Source organism: Cygnus olor, chromosome 3, assembly GCF_009769625.2.
Source record: "Cygnus olor isolate bCygOlo1 chromosome 3, bCygOlo1.pri.v2, whole genome shotgun sequence".
NCBI classification, from domain to species: Eukaryota; Metazoa; Chordata; class Aves; order Anseriformes; family Anatidae; genus Cygnus; species Cygnus olor.
Window position 1 is genome coordinate 2,339,087 of NC_049171.1, and position 13,964 is coordinate 2,353,050.

General features: G+C 44.2%; 1 protein-coding gene across 21 annotated transcripts in view; it reads left to right on the top strand.

The window, feature by feature from the left end:
* HMBOX1 (homeobox containing 1) overlaps nucleotides 1-13,964 on the top strand; it is a 107,722-nt gene that overhangs the window by 65,297 nt on the left and 28,461 nt on the right. For all 21 annotated transcript variants that reach the window (XM_040550547.1, XM_040550562.1, XM_040550552.1 and 18 more), the window contains 2 exons: nucleotides 714-824; nucleotides 7,726-7,879. In XM_040550547.1, the coding sequence (XP_040406481.1) occupies nucleotides 714-824; nucleotides 7,726-7,879 (265 nt within the window). The remainder of the gene's footprint in view (nucleotides 1-713; nucleotides 825-7,725; nucleotides 7,880-13,964) is intronic.

Below are 13,964 nucleotides of genomic sequence, written 5' to 3' on the forward strand. Positions count from 1 at the left end.
CTGCATTGATCTTTCATTTGGTGGCATGCTTTGGAAACAGTGGCGTTAACTTCTAGGTTTCTTCCCCCTCTAACTATTTTCTTAGAAGTCTTATTTTAAAAATTCTGGAACTTTTTGTCCCTAATCCTGCCTGGATATGTAGGGTTTGAATCCTGCTTTGCCTTGCTGACGGGCGGCTGCCCTTTCTGTTTTGTTTCCTGGCTGTTGTTACAGCAGCTGCTAGCTGCCTTGCTGCATTTCTGGGGTGATTTGATCCATATCACATAAACCGTTTCTGCATTTATCTCCCTCCTTATTCTAGCACCGAATGATAAAAATCTCCCACGGATCATTCCCTGTGTATAATATAGTGGGTAAGGGACTTGTTCCCAGTTCGCAGATGAAGAACTTTTTGAACCAGGGAAGCTGTGGTTGAGAATTGGCCAATTCAGTTGTCAGCAGATTCGGCTTCCCAATTTGTGCCCTACTTGCCTGGAGGCTGATTGTGCTGAGCCCGGGGTGAATCCTGAGTGGGGCTGAAAATAGCAACAGGGAGCAGTTGAAGCAGTTAGGGATGGGGGAAGAAGCTTGAACTCTACTTTTTCTGTGATTGAGCCATTAACATTGAGTTTCTAGGCTTTGTAAGACAACACCTTTTGTCGGTATATAAACCACTTTAAATATTTTTAAAAGACCAAGTTTTCTCTTCCTCTTTGTGTTTCTGTTTCCTCCAGGTATCAGTCAGAGCCGGATCTCCCATTGGCTGTTGCAGCAGGGGTCGGACCTGAGTGAACAAAAGAAAAGGGCATTTTACAGATGGTACCAGCTTGAGAAGACAAATCCTGGTAAATAAATTCACCCTAAACAGCTCCTGCTGTTCTATTTACAAAAAAAAAAAAGCCTTTTGTCACTGGTTTTGATTATTACTGATCATTTACTTGGTGGTGTACTGACGAGGTGTTCCCTCTGACCAGTTTGCTCCTTAGGAATAAATCTGAGCTTTGCTTGCAGCAGTTGACCTAAAACCAAGCCGTCCATAGGTGTCTGTCCAGCTGCTCTGACATGGTTACTCGCCCTGTTGTCTCACTAGCTCAAGGTTGAACAGAAAGAAAACATTAATAATGACTACATAATGTAAAGTTTGAGCAAGCATATGCATTTCAGCTGAGAAGTAATTTGGGATAACTTCAGAGGGTTTGGGGTTGTAGCTCAAGCTCGTGGAAGGGATATGTCTCTCTCAAATCCCACCTGCTTCTCCAAATCTCAAAACAGATCTTGAATGTATAACAAGAAATAAAGCTCTGCATTGTCTGTGACACACCAACAATCTTCAAAATCAGTTGAATTAATTTCCTTGCATTGTTTTTCTCCATAGATTTTGTTTGACCACAATTCTTATTATTCCCTTTAATGATTTTATTGTGAAGATCAAAATATTTACATTTAATTTTCTTTAAACAATGGCATGATTAAATTAACTGTAATTGTTTCAAGGAATTTAAGACTTAGCCTCTCTAACGTGAATTTGGCTTCAATATCCAGAACTCTGTTAAGAAGAATTCCAGTGAAAACAGATCCTCAAGACTTCTGCCTTGTGTGTGAGCTGTAAATCAAGAAGCTCCAGCTGTCAATTGGCCTGAGAATACTCTAGCTTAAAGTTGGGTGGGTTCAAAGCCAGAGCCAAGCCTGTCCTTTCTGTTAAGCATCTAGAAAATGCTGTAAGGAATGAATGTGCCAAGGGTTGTGAAGTGCTGACAAGCCGCAGGGATCGCTAAGGAGCCTTGATTTTCACAGTGCTCGAAACTTTGATACCAAGGAGCAGCAAAAGTCCTGGAAACCTTTCACTACCAGCATCTTTGTAAGCCTCGTGTTGTACCCCATGAATTAACTCTCAGCCATTTCCCTCTGACGGAAAATAACACCTCCAAAGTAGTGGATAAAACTGGAGGTTTCTTTGGAAGGTGTATCTTAGGGGAAAAAAAATAATAAATTTCCTCTCCCAGCAATGAAAACTGCTGCATGGATTTTTCTACAACTTTGCATCTTTTCTTTCCAATGTTCTTTGGAGCTGTTTAAGGAGTAGTGTTCTGGTATTCTGTGTTGGGAAAAGAGAATCCTTAGCACAAACTTAGTACTAAAGTCTTTACTTCTCCCTCCTAGCCTTCTTTCTCTCCCTTTATCCACAAGCTCACGTCTTGTTTATCCTTTCAATCTTGAGAAGTGTCTGAGGAAGGAAAACTAGCAACGCTGAAGTTTACAGCTTCAATTGAGACGAATCGACATTAACCTCTACTTGTCTAACGCACTGTGTTGCTGAGGTCTTGGTTCACTTTTCTTTGTGCACACATGGGAAAATTTCTTGAAGAGTGGTTATTTGAGTTTAACCTTTTTTCAAGGCAGAGGTATTAGACAGCATTTTCAAGAAGTGTAAAAGGCAGAATGGCTCCTCTGCCTATGCCAAGGGATTATTTGGATGCATTTAAATTCTCTTCAGAACCAAATAGCGCTTGGTTTATTTTTGGAGCCTGAGGTAAGGGTGGGGAGGCTTAGTTTTCCTGTAGCTGTGGGAGAAATCTAGTTGAGGAAAATGTGATTGTATTTATTTATTTATTTCGGGTTAATCCACTTCCTTAAATTATCGTCATCTACTATATTGCAGGTCAGACTGGCCAGCCAAGAGCCAGCCAAGAGCGTGCAATTAGCATGCAGATGTGCAAGTGTATGCAGTGTGCTGTGGAAGATACCAACCTTGTCCAAAGAGTCCTGGATTCAAATTACTGTTACGGAACGAATTTGGAGCCTAAATTTTGGATGATAGTTGCAGTATCCTATAATTCCTAGACTAGACTGGCTGTTCTTTCTTCTGGTTGCCTTCTTTAGAATCAGAAAATTAGAAAGTCATTGGAGTCACAAAGAAGGGAAATAGTTGTTGCAGTGCTAGTCACTCTCTGCAAAAGACTGCCCTCCTCTGATAAAAACTTCAGTCATTAAGTGAGCGGCATGACTTTTTTCTAGTTGCTGACTTACTCAGAAGTAAGTACCAAGACATTTGGTTTTCTGGTCTCATGTCCCATCTTTTCTGATTCCAGCTTCTGGGAGTAAAATCTCAGTCCTTCTCCTTTGTGCAGCGGAACTGGAATCTATCGCTCAGGAGCATGTCATGTGTGAGTTACCCAAGGGCAAAGTCAGGTCTCAGGGAACTTTTAGTTCCCTCATTTGTTTAATCCTTATTTTGGACACTGGGGGCCTTCAGGCCAAGTCCATTTTCTGACAATTCATTTGCGTAGCAAGTAAAAGAAAACTTACGATTGAGACAATTTTGCAGGACCACGACACCAGATACAATCAATTTGTGAACTGCGAAGGAAGAATTGTTTTATGAGGGAAGGACTGGAGATCCCTTGGCAGACCTTCCCTTGGCTCTGCTAGTTTTCTGTACAACTTTTAGCAAACGATTTTCCATTTGCACCTCACTCTCCCCTCTGCTAGGTAAAGATGAGACTTTCTTGTGCGTGACTTACCTGTAAGGTCCTCACAGCAGGGGCTGCCTTTTACTGCACCAAGCCAGGAATTTCTAATAATACATGGGACAAAAAATAACTTCTAAATGCATCAGAAGAGATTTTCATTTTCTCTTTTCAAATACACGATGGTGGCACATAACGCTTTTAAATCATCCACCTGCATCTGCTAACTGAAGGACTTTGTGTCACGGTTTTGGGGCACTGCTGCTATTGAGACGTTGCTAGATGCTGCTCCTCTGCAGAAGGGACTCGGCAATTCCACCAATCCCATTATTTTCCAGCTTGCTTTGGCCTCTAGAACATGCTCTTTGTTGTTTTCTTGCTTTTGGTTGCTTGTTTGCACGGATAGTTCCTGTATTTTTCGTATCTTCGGTGGCAGTTGTTCACACAACAGCAGGTCAGAACGGTGCAAAAGAGACCAAGTCTCATGAATCAGGAAAGAAAAAACCTTTCTGCTGTAGGCAGAACTCAAAAATGTCTTGATCAATGTTTTCCTGGTAGGAGTAATGTCGAAGTTAACAGCAATGCTGCAAATTCCAATGTTCCAGTGACCGTACTTTTTTCTGGAAAGAGTTGCCAGTTAGGGTGAAAGGCATTTTTGTCTCGAGGGGAAGAAGTCAACGCTAAATACTAGTGTTTGAAAGATCTTTAATCCAATTAACGGGGATACTTTTCATTTAGATCAGGCATTTTTTGGACAGGCACCACGTCTCTCATGTTTCGTAGAGGACTGGGAGCATTTTGGCAGTAGGTAAATAGGATATATTTCAGAAGCCAGCATATGACTGCATTGAGTCCTGTAGTGTTCTGATGATTTTTTCCGAGCTCCTGTCTTTTAAGTAAATAAATATTTCTTTTTACGCTGGTAGTTAGCCTGATTGGTTTGGCTGGCACTGGGTCTAGGGCAACGTGGAAAGTTCGTCGTGGAGTAACTTCAGCGTTTCTTTTGCCTCCGTGCACTGCAAACTGGAGCTGGCACCTACAAATGACGGGCTGAAGTTGCAGATGGATGTGGCCTGCTTCCAGTTAGGCTGGATGTTATATTTCTGCCAGTCCTCCCTAACAGGAAGGCAGCTGTGGTCACCTTGGAGGAAACCCCTGTGCTTTTTCTCCTTGAGCAAAAGGGAAAAAAAGAAAGGTAGTGATTATCAAGATGTAGCATCTCGTGTGTTATTCCCACAGCAGCTCTTGTTTAGCTGTAAAAGAAAAGCTTACAAAAAAAAACAAAACACCACGGGGCTGGATGTCCCACGAGATTTGCGCTGGAAATGTATTGTTAGTGATTTACTATTTTACAGAGCTTCAGAGAAAATCGTCCCTGCTGTGATCCTTTCCGTCCAGGCAGTGAGCTGGGTAGGGAGCGTTTTGCTGTGCAGGCTGCTGATCCCAATCCAGCCTGGCTCAGTAGTGACTGGAAGGTGTTTAGCATGCGGTCGCAGGTCAGTCTGGCTAAAAATAACGTGTGACGTCTATTCTTACCAGGGTGATACACGGTAGGTGCTTGCTGCAAAGGCTCGCTACCGAATGGCTTCGTGGAGAAGGCTCGAGGCTGGCTCCAGCCTTTCTGTGCATCACCCCCAAATTTTGGGGCCTCTCTGGGACGTGGATCAGCAATTGTACGGGATGCTTTGGAGAGCAACACTCTCTCCAGGATGGTGTCTGGGATGTGTTGAGAGAAGGAAGGCCTTTACCATGAGGATTTTCATTACAGAGCTAGCACTGTGCTGTTACAAAAAGTACTCAGCATTGGCAGGTAGTAGGAGAGGGCACTGTGCCTTTTTCTCTACGAAACACGTTCTTCCCAAATGGTTCACCTCTACACCCCATACAGATTCGTGCTTTTTTGATGCGTACACTGAGGCAAATTCCATACTGCATTTGCTCTGCTTGCTCTGCGGAAGAGAAAAGTTTCACTTCTTAAAAGCCATTTGAGGGTTTTGTGTAAAAAATAACAAAAATAATCCTGCACTGGCAGCCAGGATGTAACTTATTAAGTTGTAAAGAAGCTGGGCGGAGCGAGGATTGCAATGAAGCTTTGGAAGAGCAGAGGAAATGGGAGCCCAAAGTGGTTGCTTAGTTGAGGGAAACAAAAAAAAAACTCCAGAGCCGCCTTAGCAAATGTGGCAGCAGTGCACGTGTTGACCACTTTCACCACTCCCAGACAGATCCGAGCACATCTCGTGCCTCTGCGTGCATTCAGATGCTTCTGTCGTGTGTGTGCAAAGCCAGTGGTGTGTACCTGTAATTCGCAGCATACTTCTCTTTTATCTGCTGCTGTGGATGGTACCCCTTGGAAAAGAGAAATAGGGAAATGGATCTGGGAAGACTACGAAAGCAAAATAAAAAAATCTTCAGTAAGTGAACCATAGCCGCAGGAGTAAATTTGTGCTTTAAATGCAAGTGTTTTTACAACCTTTGTCTGCAATATCTCAGACATTTAATATAATTACTCTTATCTTTATGTTAAGCATCCCTGATATTTCCATATTCTCCCTTTTTCTTGAGAGCATAAAAATAAAATTCTTCGGTGGGGACAGTCCATTGCTAAGACAGTGAAGGGAAAACTAATTCCTTTTCCCATTCTCCTAGACTCTTAAATACATAAATAATATTTTTTAAATTCTGGGTGCATATTTAAAGCCTAGCAGCCAGATGCTGACTCAGCCCTCCAAACTGTGCACATACTAGAAAGAATAGATAAGGAACTTTCCCTGAAATGGCCCCATTTAATAAATTTAATAAATTCCCAATAAATTGGCAATATGGGAAGTATTTAACGTGTCAGTGAAACCAAGTGACCTGTGCGGGCTGCGTAGCTGGGAATTCAGAGTCACTGTCCCTCGTGAAGGCAAGGCAGGGGTTGTGGGATTCGCTTCCTACAGCCTGCTCCTGGGGAGAGTTTTGAAATGTTTCTGGACACGGCTACCTAACGCAGATGTGAGCCCCTGGCAGAAAGGAAAACATTCACTGTGCATTTCTGGAAAGGAGCGCAGCCAAATGCAGAAATAGCTAATTCCTTGCTTTTTAACTGTAGGAATTCGTTTATTGGATAAGCTCTAAATTCCCTTAACCCCTTTTACCCTGCTATAAATTAAACGAGCTGTGGTGTTTTTACTAACCCGGTATGGTTTTATGGTTAAATCCTAACCATTCTGAACAAGGCTGTGGTCCCAGGGGGCTCTCCTGTCTCAGCCCTGCTTTTACACACACGGTGCTGCACCCTTCCCATCCTCTTGGAAAAACTACCCACCAGTCTGCTTCAACGCCTGAATTCCACATGTGCCTTTTTGTTACGGGCGATGATTTAGCCGTTTATATGACTTTTTAATATTTATTTTTGCTTAGAGGAGCAGCTGTTTCTTCCCCCCAGGGGTAGTCAGTGAGCGCAAGTCCTGCAGGACATACATACCCTGTTTCACATTCTGTACCAGCTTCCCATCCTCACCACGGGATATATGAAAGTTTGTTCCCCCAGTGTGTCTTGATTTTTCTTGATTTATTAACAGAGAGCCCGTTGTGGAAGGAATCAGGGGTGAGTTTCAGAGGGCCTTTCCTGAAGGAACTGTCGAGTCCTGTCTCTCACTCGATGCTTTCCAGCTCAGGCTTCTTGAAAGGAGAAATATATCCATAGAAGGGGGACAGAAGAGGAGAGGTGTGATGTTAATCTGCTTTCAGTGACTTTTCCAGGCAGCCTGGCACTCAGGAGCCCTTATTTGAACAGGTCACAGAGCATGCTTCTATCGGCGGAGCTATTTTAAGTATTTACTCAGCTCTTTGGATACGTTGAAATACCTTTGGTATAAATTTACCCTTTGCTTCCTGAGACGGTTGTATAATTAAATAGAAACCTGCTATTTCCCATTTTGGGGCCAAAAAAACCACAGCCTGAATAAATCCCAGCTGAGGCGTGGCTCACCCCTTCTTTACGACACTTTTCCTCTTGATGAAGACAGAACAGCATTTCCAGAGTGGCTGTCAGCAAAGAGGACAAGCTGTTACGTCTCCCTTAGATATCCGTGGTCACCTTTTTGCTCTCTGGCTTGGAGGCTGGGGACGGGGACTCTAGCTGGCTTTGTGTGCCTTCAAGGTGTCTTTGTTTGATGATGCTTTACATTTGTAGTTTGAATGGTTTCATCATCTGTCTTTTTTTTTCGTGAGCAGGAGTGAGAAAATGGGCCTGATCTTTAGTGCACTAGGAAACGCAGGTATTTATTATTCTTAGGGGCTACGTTAAGCATGCGACCCGCTCCTATCCCAATAGAAGAGCCAGAATGGAGACAGACGCCTCCCCCAGTCACAGCTACCTCGGGGACCTTCAGACTACGGCGAGGCAGTCGGTTCACGTGGAGAAAGGAGTGCCTGGCTGTTATGGAAAGGTAGGTCGCTTCGGGGTTCTGCACACGGGCATTTTAAAGCCGATACAAATATCCTTTTACCTGCTAGCTTCATTTTCATGGATGTGCTTTAGCGTCACTCTTGCCAATGACAGTGTTGATCATGGTATTTTACGTGGTAGAGCAGGAGGAGCTATTTCAGCCTTTTTGTTGCTTAAAAAAAAGTGATGTACTCCTCTGGACACTGTCTCATATTCTGTAGCTGCTAAGCTGCTGTACCTTTCCATCCAGTCTATTCCAGGCTCTGCCTTGGTGGGGTTCTGCATGCTCTTTACATTTCTCCTTCCCAATCTCTGCTTTATCCTGCTAACGTATCAAGTTATTTTATATTTGAGAGTGGCATTTCAGCAGCACTGTAATTGTTCAGGATGCAGAACTTTGCTTAAGAAGCAATAGATTCCCTATCCAAAAAGGCTCTTACAACCCTTTTACATGAGCTGGGAACAGTACAGAGCAAAGTGGATCTTTCAAACACATATGCAGAGTGGCAGGTGATCATTAGAGCTCCCAGCTCTTCAGTCCTGCAGAGACGAAGCACTCTCTGAGCCTGGACTCCTGGCTGCCGACGTGCTTTTCCTTTCCCTCTGCTTACAGTAATCTCTCTTTTGTGGATAATATCACATAATAATAAAGGGCTAGTGAACTCAAACGTAGTTTAGGGATGAATGCTTATTTCTGTTAAAGGCTAAGTGGCTGGGAGGAGTTTTCTTCCCTCCAGGAGCGTGAGGAACCTCCTTTCCCTGACAGCACCAGATGATGCTCTGTGTGTGCTGTACTCCTCCCTGGTTTGCAACTCCATTGAGTCCTTGGCTAGCAGATTTTGAGGGTGTGCTTCTGCCATTTCCGTACTGCTGCTCCTTCTTGCTTGCACGAGGGTCTTTTGAGCTGGTGAGGAGCAGGGGGTGTCTCCTTTTGACATACCAAAATGCTGAGCTCCCTCGGGAGCCTTTTGACACACAACATGAACATACTTCTGTGAGCCTACAGGCCATCACAGGGGCTTTGCAGGGCTGAGGCCAGTAAGAAAGTGTTTGTTCCATATTCTACCCTGGCACTGCACCGTGTTTTCAGCTTTGGCTGAACGTTTCCCCAAAGGAAATAATGTAAATGTTTAAAATTCATTCTGCTTTATTACAGCCAGCTAATGCAGTGCCCTGGTAGTACAGGGGTCTGCATTTGTGTGGCATCCCCCTCTGCACGGGCGGGATGATGTGCAATGGCTAGTACTTCGAACTGCTTGTATGACTGCCCTGATTGCAAGAGGCAGGATGACAAAAATGTTACTGCTCCGTGTACCTTTTGGACAGTGCCATCTTCTTGTTAACCCTGTGTGTGTGTGAAGTATTGGGTTGCTCTGAAGTAGAATTAAAGCTCTCTTGGGCACGGGTGTTTTTCTCCTTGGTTTCTGCCTACCCTAAGCTGCAATTACTACTATTATTTGCTGTTTGCATCATGATAGTGCCTTAGACTCTTTGTGCTAGGTGCTGTGGAAACACAGAGCAGAAAAAGAAAGCTAAGCAAGCAAGCAAGCGCTGCTCTTTCCTCCTCCAGATCTCTCCTAAAGCCAGTCTCTGCTGTGACACTCGAAGTCAGACAACCTGTACTGGTTTGGTACGTGTCTGTTAGAAAGGTTTGTGTATTAAAAGAAGCAAGTCGGTGTTGATGTTGGAAATCATCAAGCACTGTATGCAGATACGTAATCACCTGATCTAATTTTTCGTTGCTCTCTTTCTCCTTTCAGCCACTCTTGGTTTTGTTCACTGCATCTTGTCTTGTGCTCCGTAAGGTATTGACTGCCGGAGGTCTCTTATTCTGTGGTTACATGGAGACTTCTGCCACGTTGCCTTAATCCTGGCTTTAATCATCATTTGCCAAGCCCTTGAGAGGTCACCACAGGCACAGCGTTTCACAACCTCGTGTGTAGGTTCTGGAAAGCATGGCCGAGAGTTTTACTAGAGGCGAGAATACAGTAAACTCGAGCCATGGTAAAAGCTTTGTATGGCAATAAAACTACACCATAAAGCAAGTCGGGAATATGGTTGCTTAACTGTGCGACTTTAATAGGCCTAGCAGAGCCGTAAGGATGAGCTCTTTTATGTGACAAATTTTGAAACAGTGGGAGGAAAACGCTCTCGTGGGAGCCCTGGGGAGAAGCTAGCTAATTTCTCTTACAAGTCACCAGAGTCCTCCAGTAACACGCCTCGGAGCCCCGGCCAGGCTGGAGGTAACCAGACCGGTAGATGTCTCGAGCGGCTCAGGTTCGCTTGGTGCCATAGGGTCAGGAAGCAACATCTGGCCCCCAAAAACAGTGCTTGGCATTGCGTGTGGTCTGGTGCCAGTTGGTAATTTGCGTTCTCTAAAGGATTAGGTTTTCACTGGGAGTGGAGGCATCTTACTCAGTTTGATGGGCTACAGTCCTTAATTAAATGTGTTTCATGGTGTTGTGTTTCTATGTCCTGCAGCACCTCGATGCGCTTTGGGTGCATGTAGGGATTTAGGCACCTAATTCTGAGCTGCTTTTTGGGGTATCTCAGCAAAGTACTTGTCTGGCTATTCAGCAACGAGAAGCAGGGATCTAGAAGTTAATTCCAACACTCTGCTGCAGCTCAGGAGGGGTACGTGAGCCCTTCTAGCTACGAGAAAGAAGCCTTCTGCAATGACACCTAACTTTGGTGATTTAGCTAGGTGCCTAAAGGAAGGAGGGCTGAGTCTGGACATCAATGGAAACTCCTGTGTAGGTGATGCAGAACTACTTTTTGCCGTAAACTTCTGAAAAGTGGCTGTGAAGCTGTATAAGCAGTTTTTGGATGAGGATCAAAGTCTTGGGCTGCTATGTGAGTTAATTGTGGGATGTGCTTTTGACTTGGAATCAGTTGGTATGAAATGCAGTTGGTAGAAGTCAGCGTGTCAAAGCAGCTGAGAGCACTTCAAGGGAAGAATCTGAATGTGATTGCAAAAATTAGAGAGATTCACTTCCAGCAGGCTCTCCAACTGAAAACGCACAGCACCGCTCAGGATTTGGTCCATGAACTGCATGAGAATGGTGAGGGTTGAAGGCTAGTTCCTCTGTTTTTAAAGATGCAAATCAACACTAATTCCAACGCAATTAATTATTACGTCGGTGCCAACGTGATGTAATTAAGATTATAGTTAGGGCCACCACACGTATTTAAATGTCTGATGTGCATAAGTGTCTGTATGTAGGGTATGTGTATTAAAGAAACTAATTGGTTTATACTGGATTTCCAGAACGCTGCTTGCGGTTCCTGTAATTCAATTCTGCAATCTTTACTGCTTTTTTGGAAATTCTCCCAGGATGGTTTATTAGTCGCTAGGCTTAGATTTCGGACAATAGATTCAGAAGGTCTCTTTCTCCCTTTCTCTCCTTTCTATTTTTTTTTAAATATCGCTCCGAATATTTATGCTCTGAAGGTTAAGAGGAGCAATAGTTCCAGAAAGTAAAGTTCTATATTTAACTGCAGACTAGGTGTGGTTCAGACAACTGCAGTGCAAGCTCCCTCTTGCTGCTGTGCTAGTGATATCAACCTTGACCTGTTCTCTTCTTGAGCCTCCTCCTCATGAAATATGCTGAGTTTTGTGAGCGGTGATGTTGTTGTGTGGCTCACCCTCCTTGGGGAATAGAGCTACGACTACAACAGTCCTTTCCATTGAAACCGGAGGTTAAACTTGAAAGTCTGTTGTTGGTTCAATTTCGTGTTCTCCTTTGTCACATCTTGTCCCAAAGATTTTTTTTTTCCCTCTGCTTTACCTCTTTTCAACCCCTCTCATTAGAACTATGAAATTGAAAATCCCCTTAGGGTTTTTTTCTTTTTTAATGAAGCTGTGTTGTCTTGTCTATCTTTTTTTTTTCTCCTTCTTTAAGTTATTTGTGCTTCTCCTGTAATTGTATGTTGCAGTTGAGGTTTATCTTCTTTTTCAGGCAAATTGTTGCTAAAAAACCATCTAAGATTGGCAGCAGAATCAATGGCTATACCCGTTTTAAGGCACCCTTACTGAATACCAGTGCAGACTGATGGGGGGAGGGCTTGAGTGTTGTTTAAGTATATGTTTTATCCAAATATTAAATTGAAATAACTATAAATTCTGCTCTAAACAAAATGAGTAATTAATTAGTTGAAAATATTTCAGTTTGTCTGGAGAGGAGGGACTTTTTTGGCTGAGGGTTGCTTTGATTTGCACATCTGTATTTTTATTGTAACACTTTTCTTTGCTCTCAAAGCAAAGATGTAAAGAAATATTTAGGTTAAATAAGACTAAATGATACCGATCCCTATTATCCCCATTTCACAGGTGACAAAATGGAGTCAGGTGCTCCACTTGGCTTTGTGATCCACGGCAACTTTATTCATAAAAGAAATGGGTTTAGATTTCCCAAGATACGGAGGGTATCGTTTCGTGATAGAGCTGAGCTGAATTAACAGTTTGTCACCATCTCATCCTTTAGGTGTTATCCTGTCTCATCACCCTTCTCGATTCCTCCTCCTCAGTTTCCCTACTCCTGCCACCCTGCATTGTGCCAGATATGTTTCTTGCCTGATGGAAATACCAGCCAATTCAGCTTGGTTTAGAAAAAAGAAATACTTTTTCCCTTCGTTTCAGTGAATTGATTCAGCTTGCCATGCAATGGGGGCATGCCAGGACTGGCTCAGGGCAAATGACAGGAATGCATGACGGAGAGCGCAGGGAAAGGAAAGCTTGACAGAAAGATGTGCAATTTTTCCATGATTATTGTTGTCGTTGTTGGTTTGCTTGCCTGTATTTTGTTCTGGTTTTGTTTGTTTGGACTTGGATGAGTTGGTTAAAAGCGTGGTCATCCTGGCAGTTGCGCTGGCATTGTTGAAGATGCGTCCTTAGGTTTTTGCTGAGGAGCAGGAATGTATTCCCGGTACAAAAAAAGACAGGGATCTCCTGGAAAGAGTCCAGCGGAGGGCTACAAAGATGATACGGGGCCTGGAGCAGCTCCCCTGTGAGGAAAGGCTGAGACACCTGGGGCTGTTCAGCCTGGAGAGGAGAAGACTGAGAGGAGATCTTAGCAATGTCTATAAATACCTGAAGTGTGGGAGACAGAGGGATTTGGCCGACCTCTTTTCAGTGGTTTGTGGGGACAGGACAAGGGGCAACGGCCACAAAATGGAGCCCAGGCAGTTCCGCACCACCATGCGAAAGAACTTCTTCCCGGTGAGGGTGACGGAGCACTGGGACAGGCTGCCCAGGGAGGTTGTGGGGTCTCCTTCTCTGGAGATATTCAAGGCCCGTCTGGACGCCTGCCTGGGCAGCCCGCTCTAGGGAACTGCTTTGGCAGGGGGGTTGGACCCGATGGTCTCTGGAGATCCCTTTCAACCCCTACAGTTCTGTGATTACACTGGTGTTGCTGCCAAACTTCTTGTCTGATTCAGCCAGGTTGTAATCTTGCTTCCTGTTTGCAGCAGGCCCATGCTGGCTACGAAAGTCATCTTCATGCCCAAACCAAGCCACTGCTGTTTTTCCATCAGCTGAACGGTCACTTGCAGGACATTTAGCCTTGCCTGTCCTCCTGAAGAAGCGACTTCTGCTGTGGTCCCAGCCCGGCGGCGCTGGGCTGGGCCAGCGGAGCCCTGTGCATGGTTCTGGCCCCGAGCGCTATCAGGGCTGACATGCCTTATTAGAAATTCTTCCGATTGTGAAAGCGCTATTACTGCTGCTCTCCCCAGCGCTGGGGCTTCCACAGCTTCCCTGGGGAAAATGAGAGCTCTATTAGCTCCTGAAATTCAGTTAGGAAATTTTCTTAGTTAATTTCATCCCATTACTCTTAGTTATGTCTTCTAGCAGAACCTTAATACCGGCCCCATAGGGGATCTAAGTTTCCTGTGCAAGGCTTTGGAGGAGATTTAAGTTTTGGATTCATTGTGTTTCTCCCTCTTCAGGCTGACAACAGAGCAGGAAGTAATGTCTTTCGGTCTCTTCCATTAGGCTCGTATATTGTTAAAACCAGACCATCAGTTTCTCATCAATGTAACGACGTCCACCAGTTGGCTCGGAAATTCTGCTCATTTTCCTCGGGTTTGTT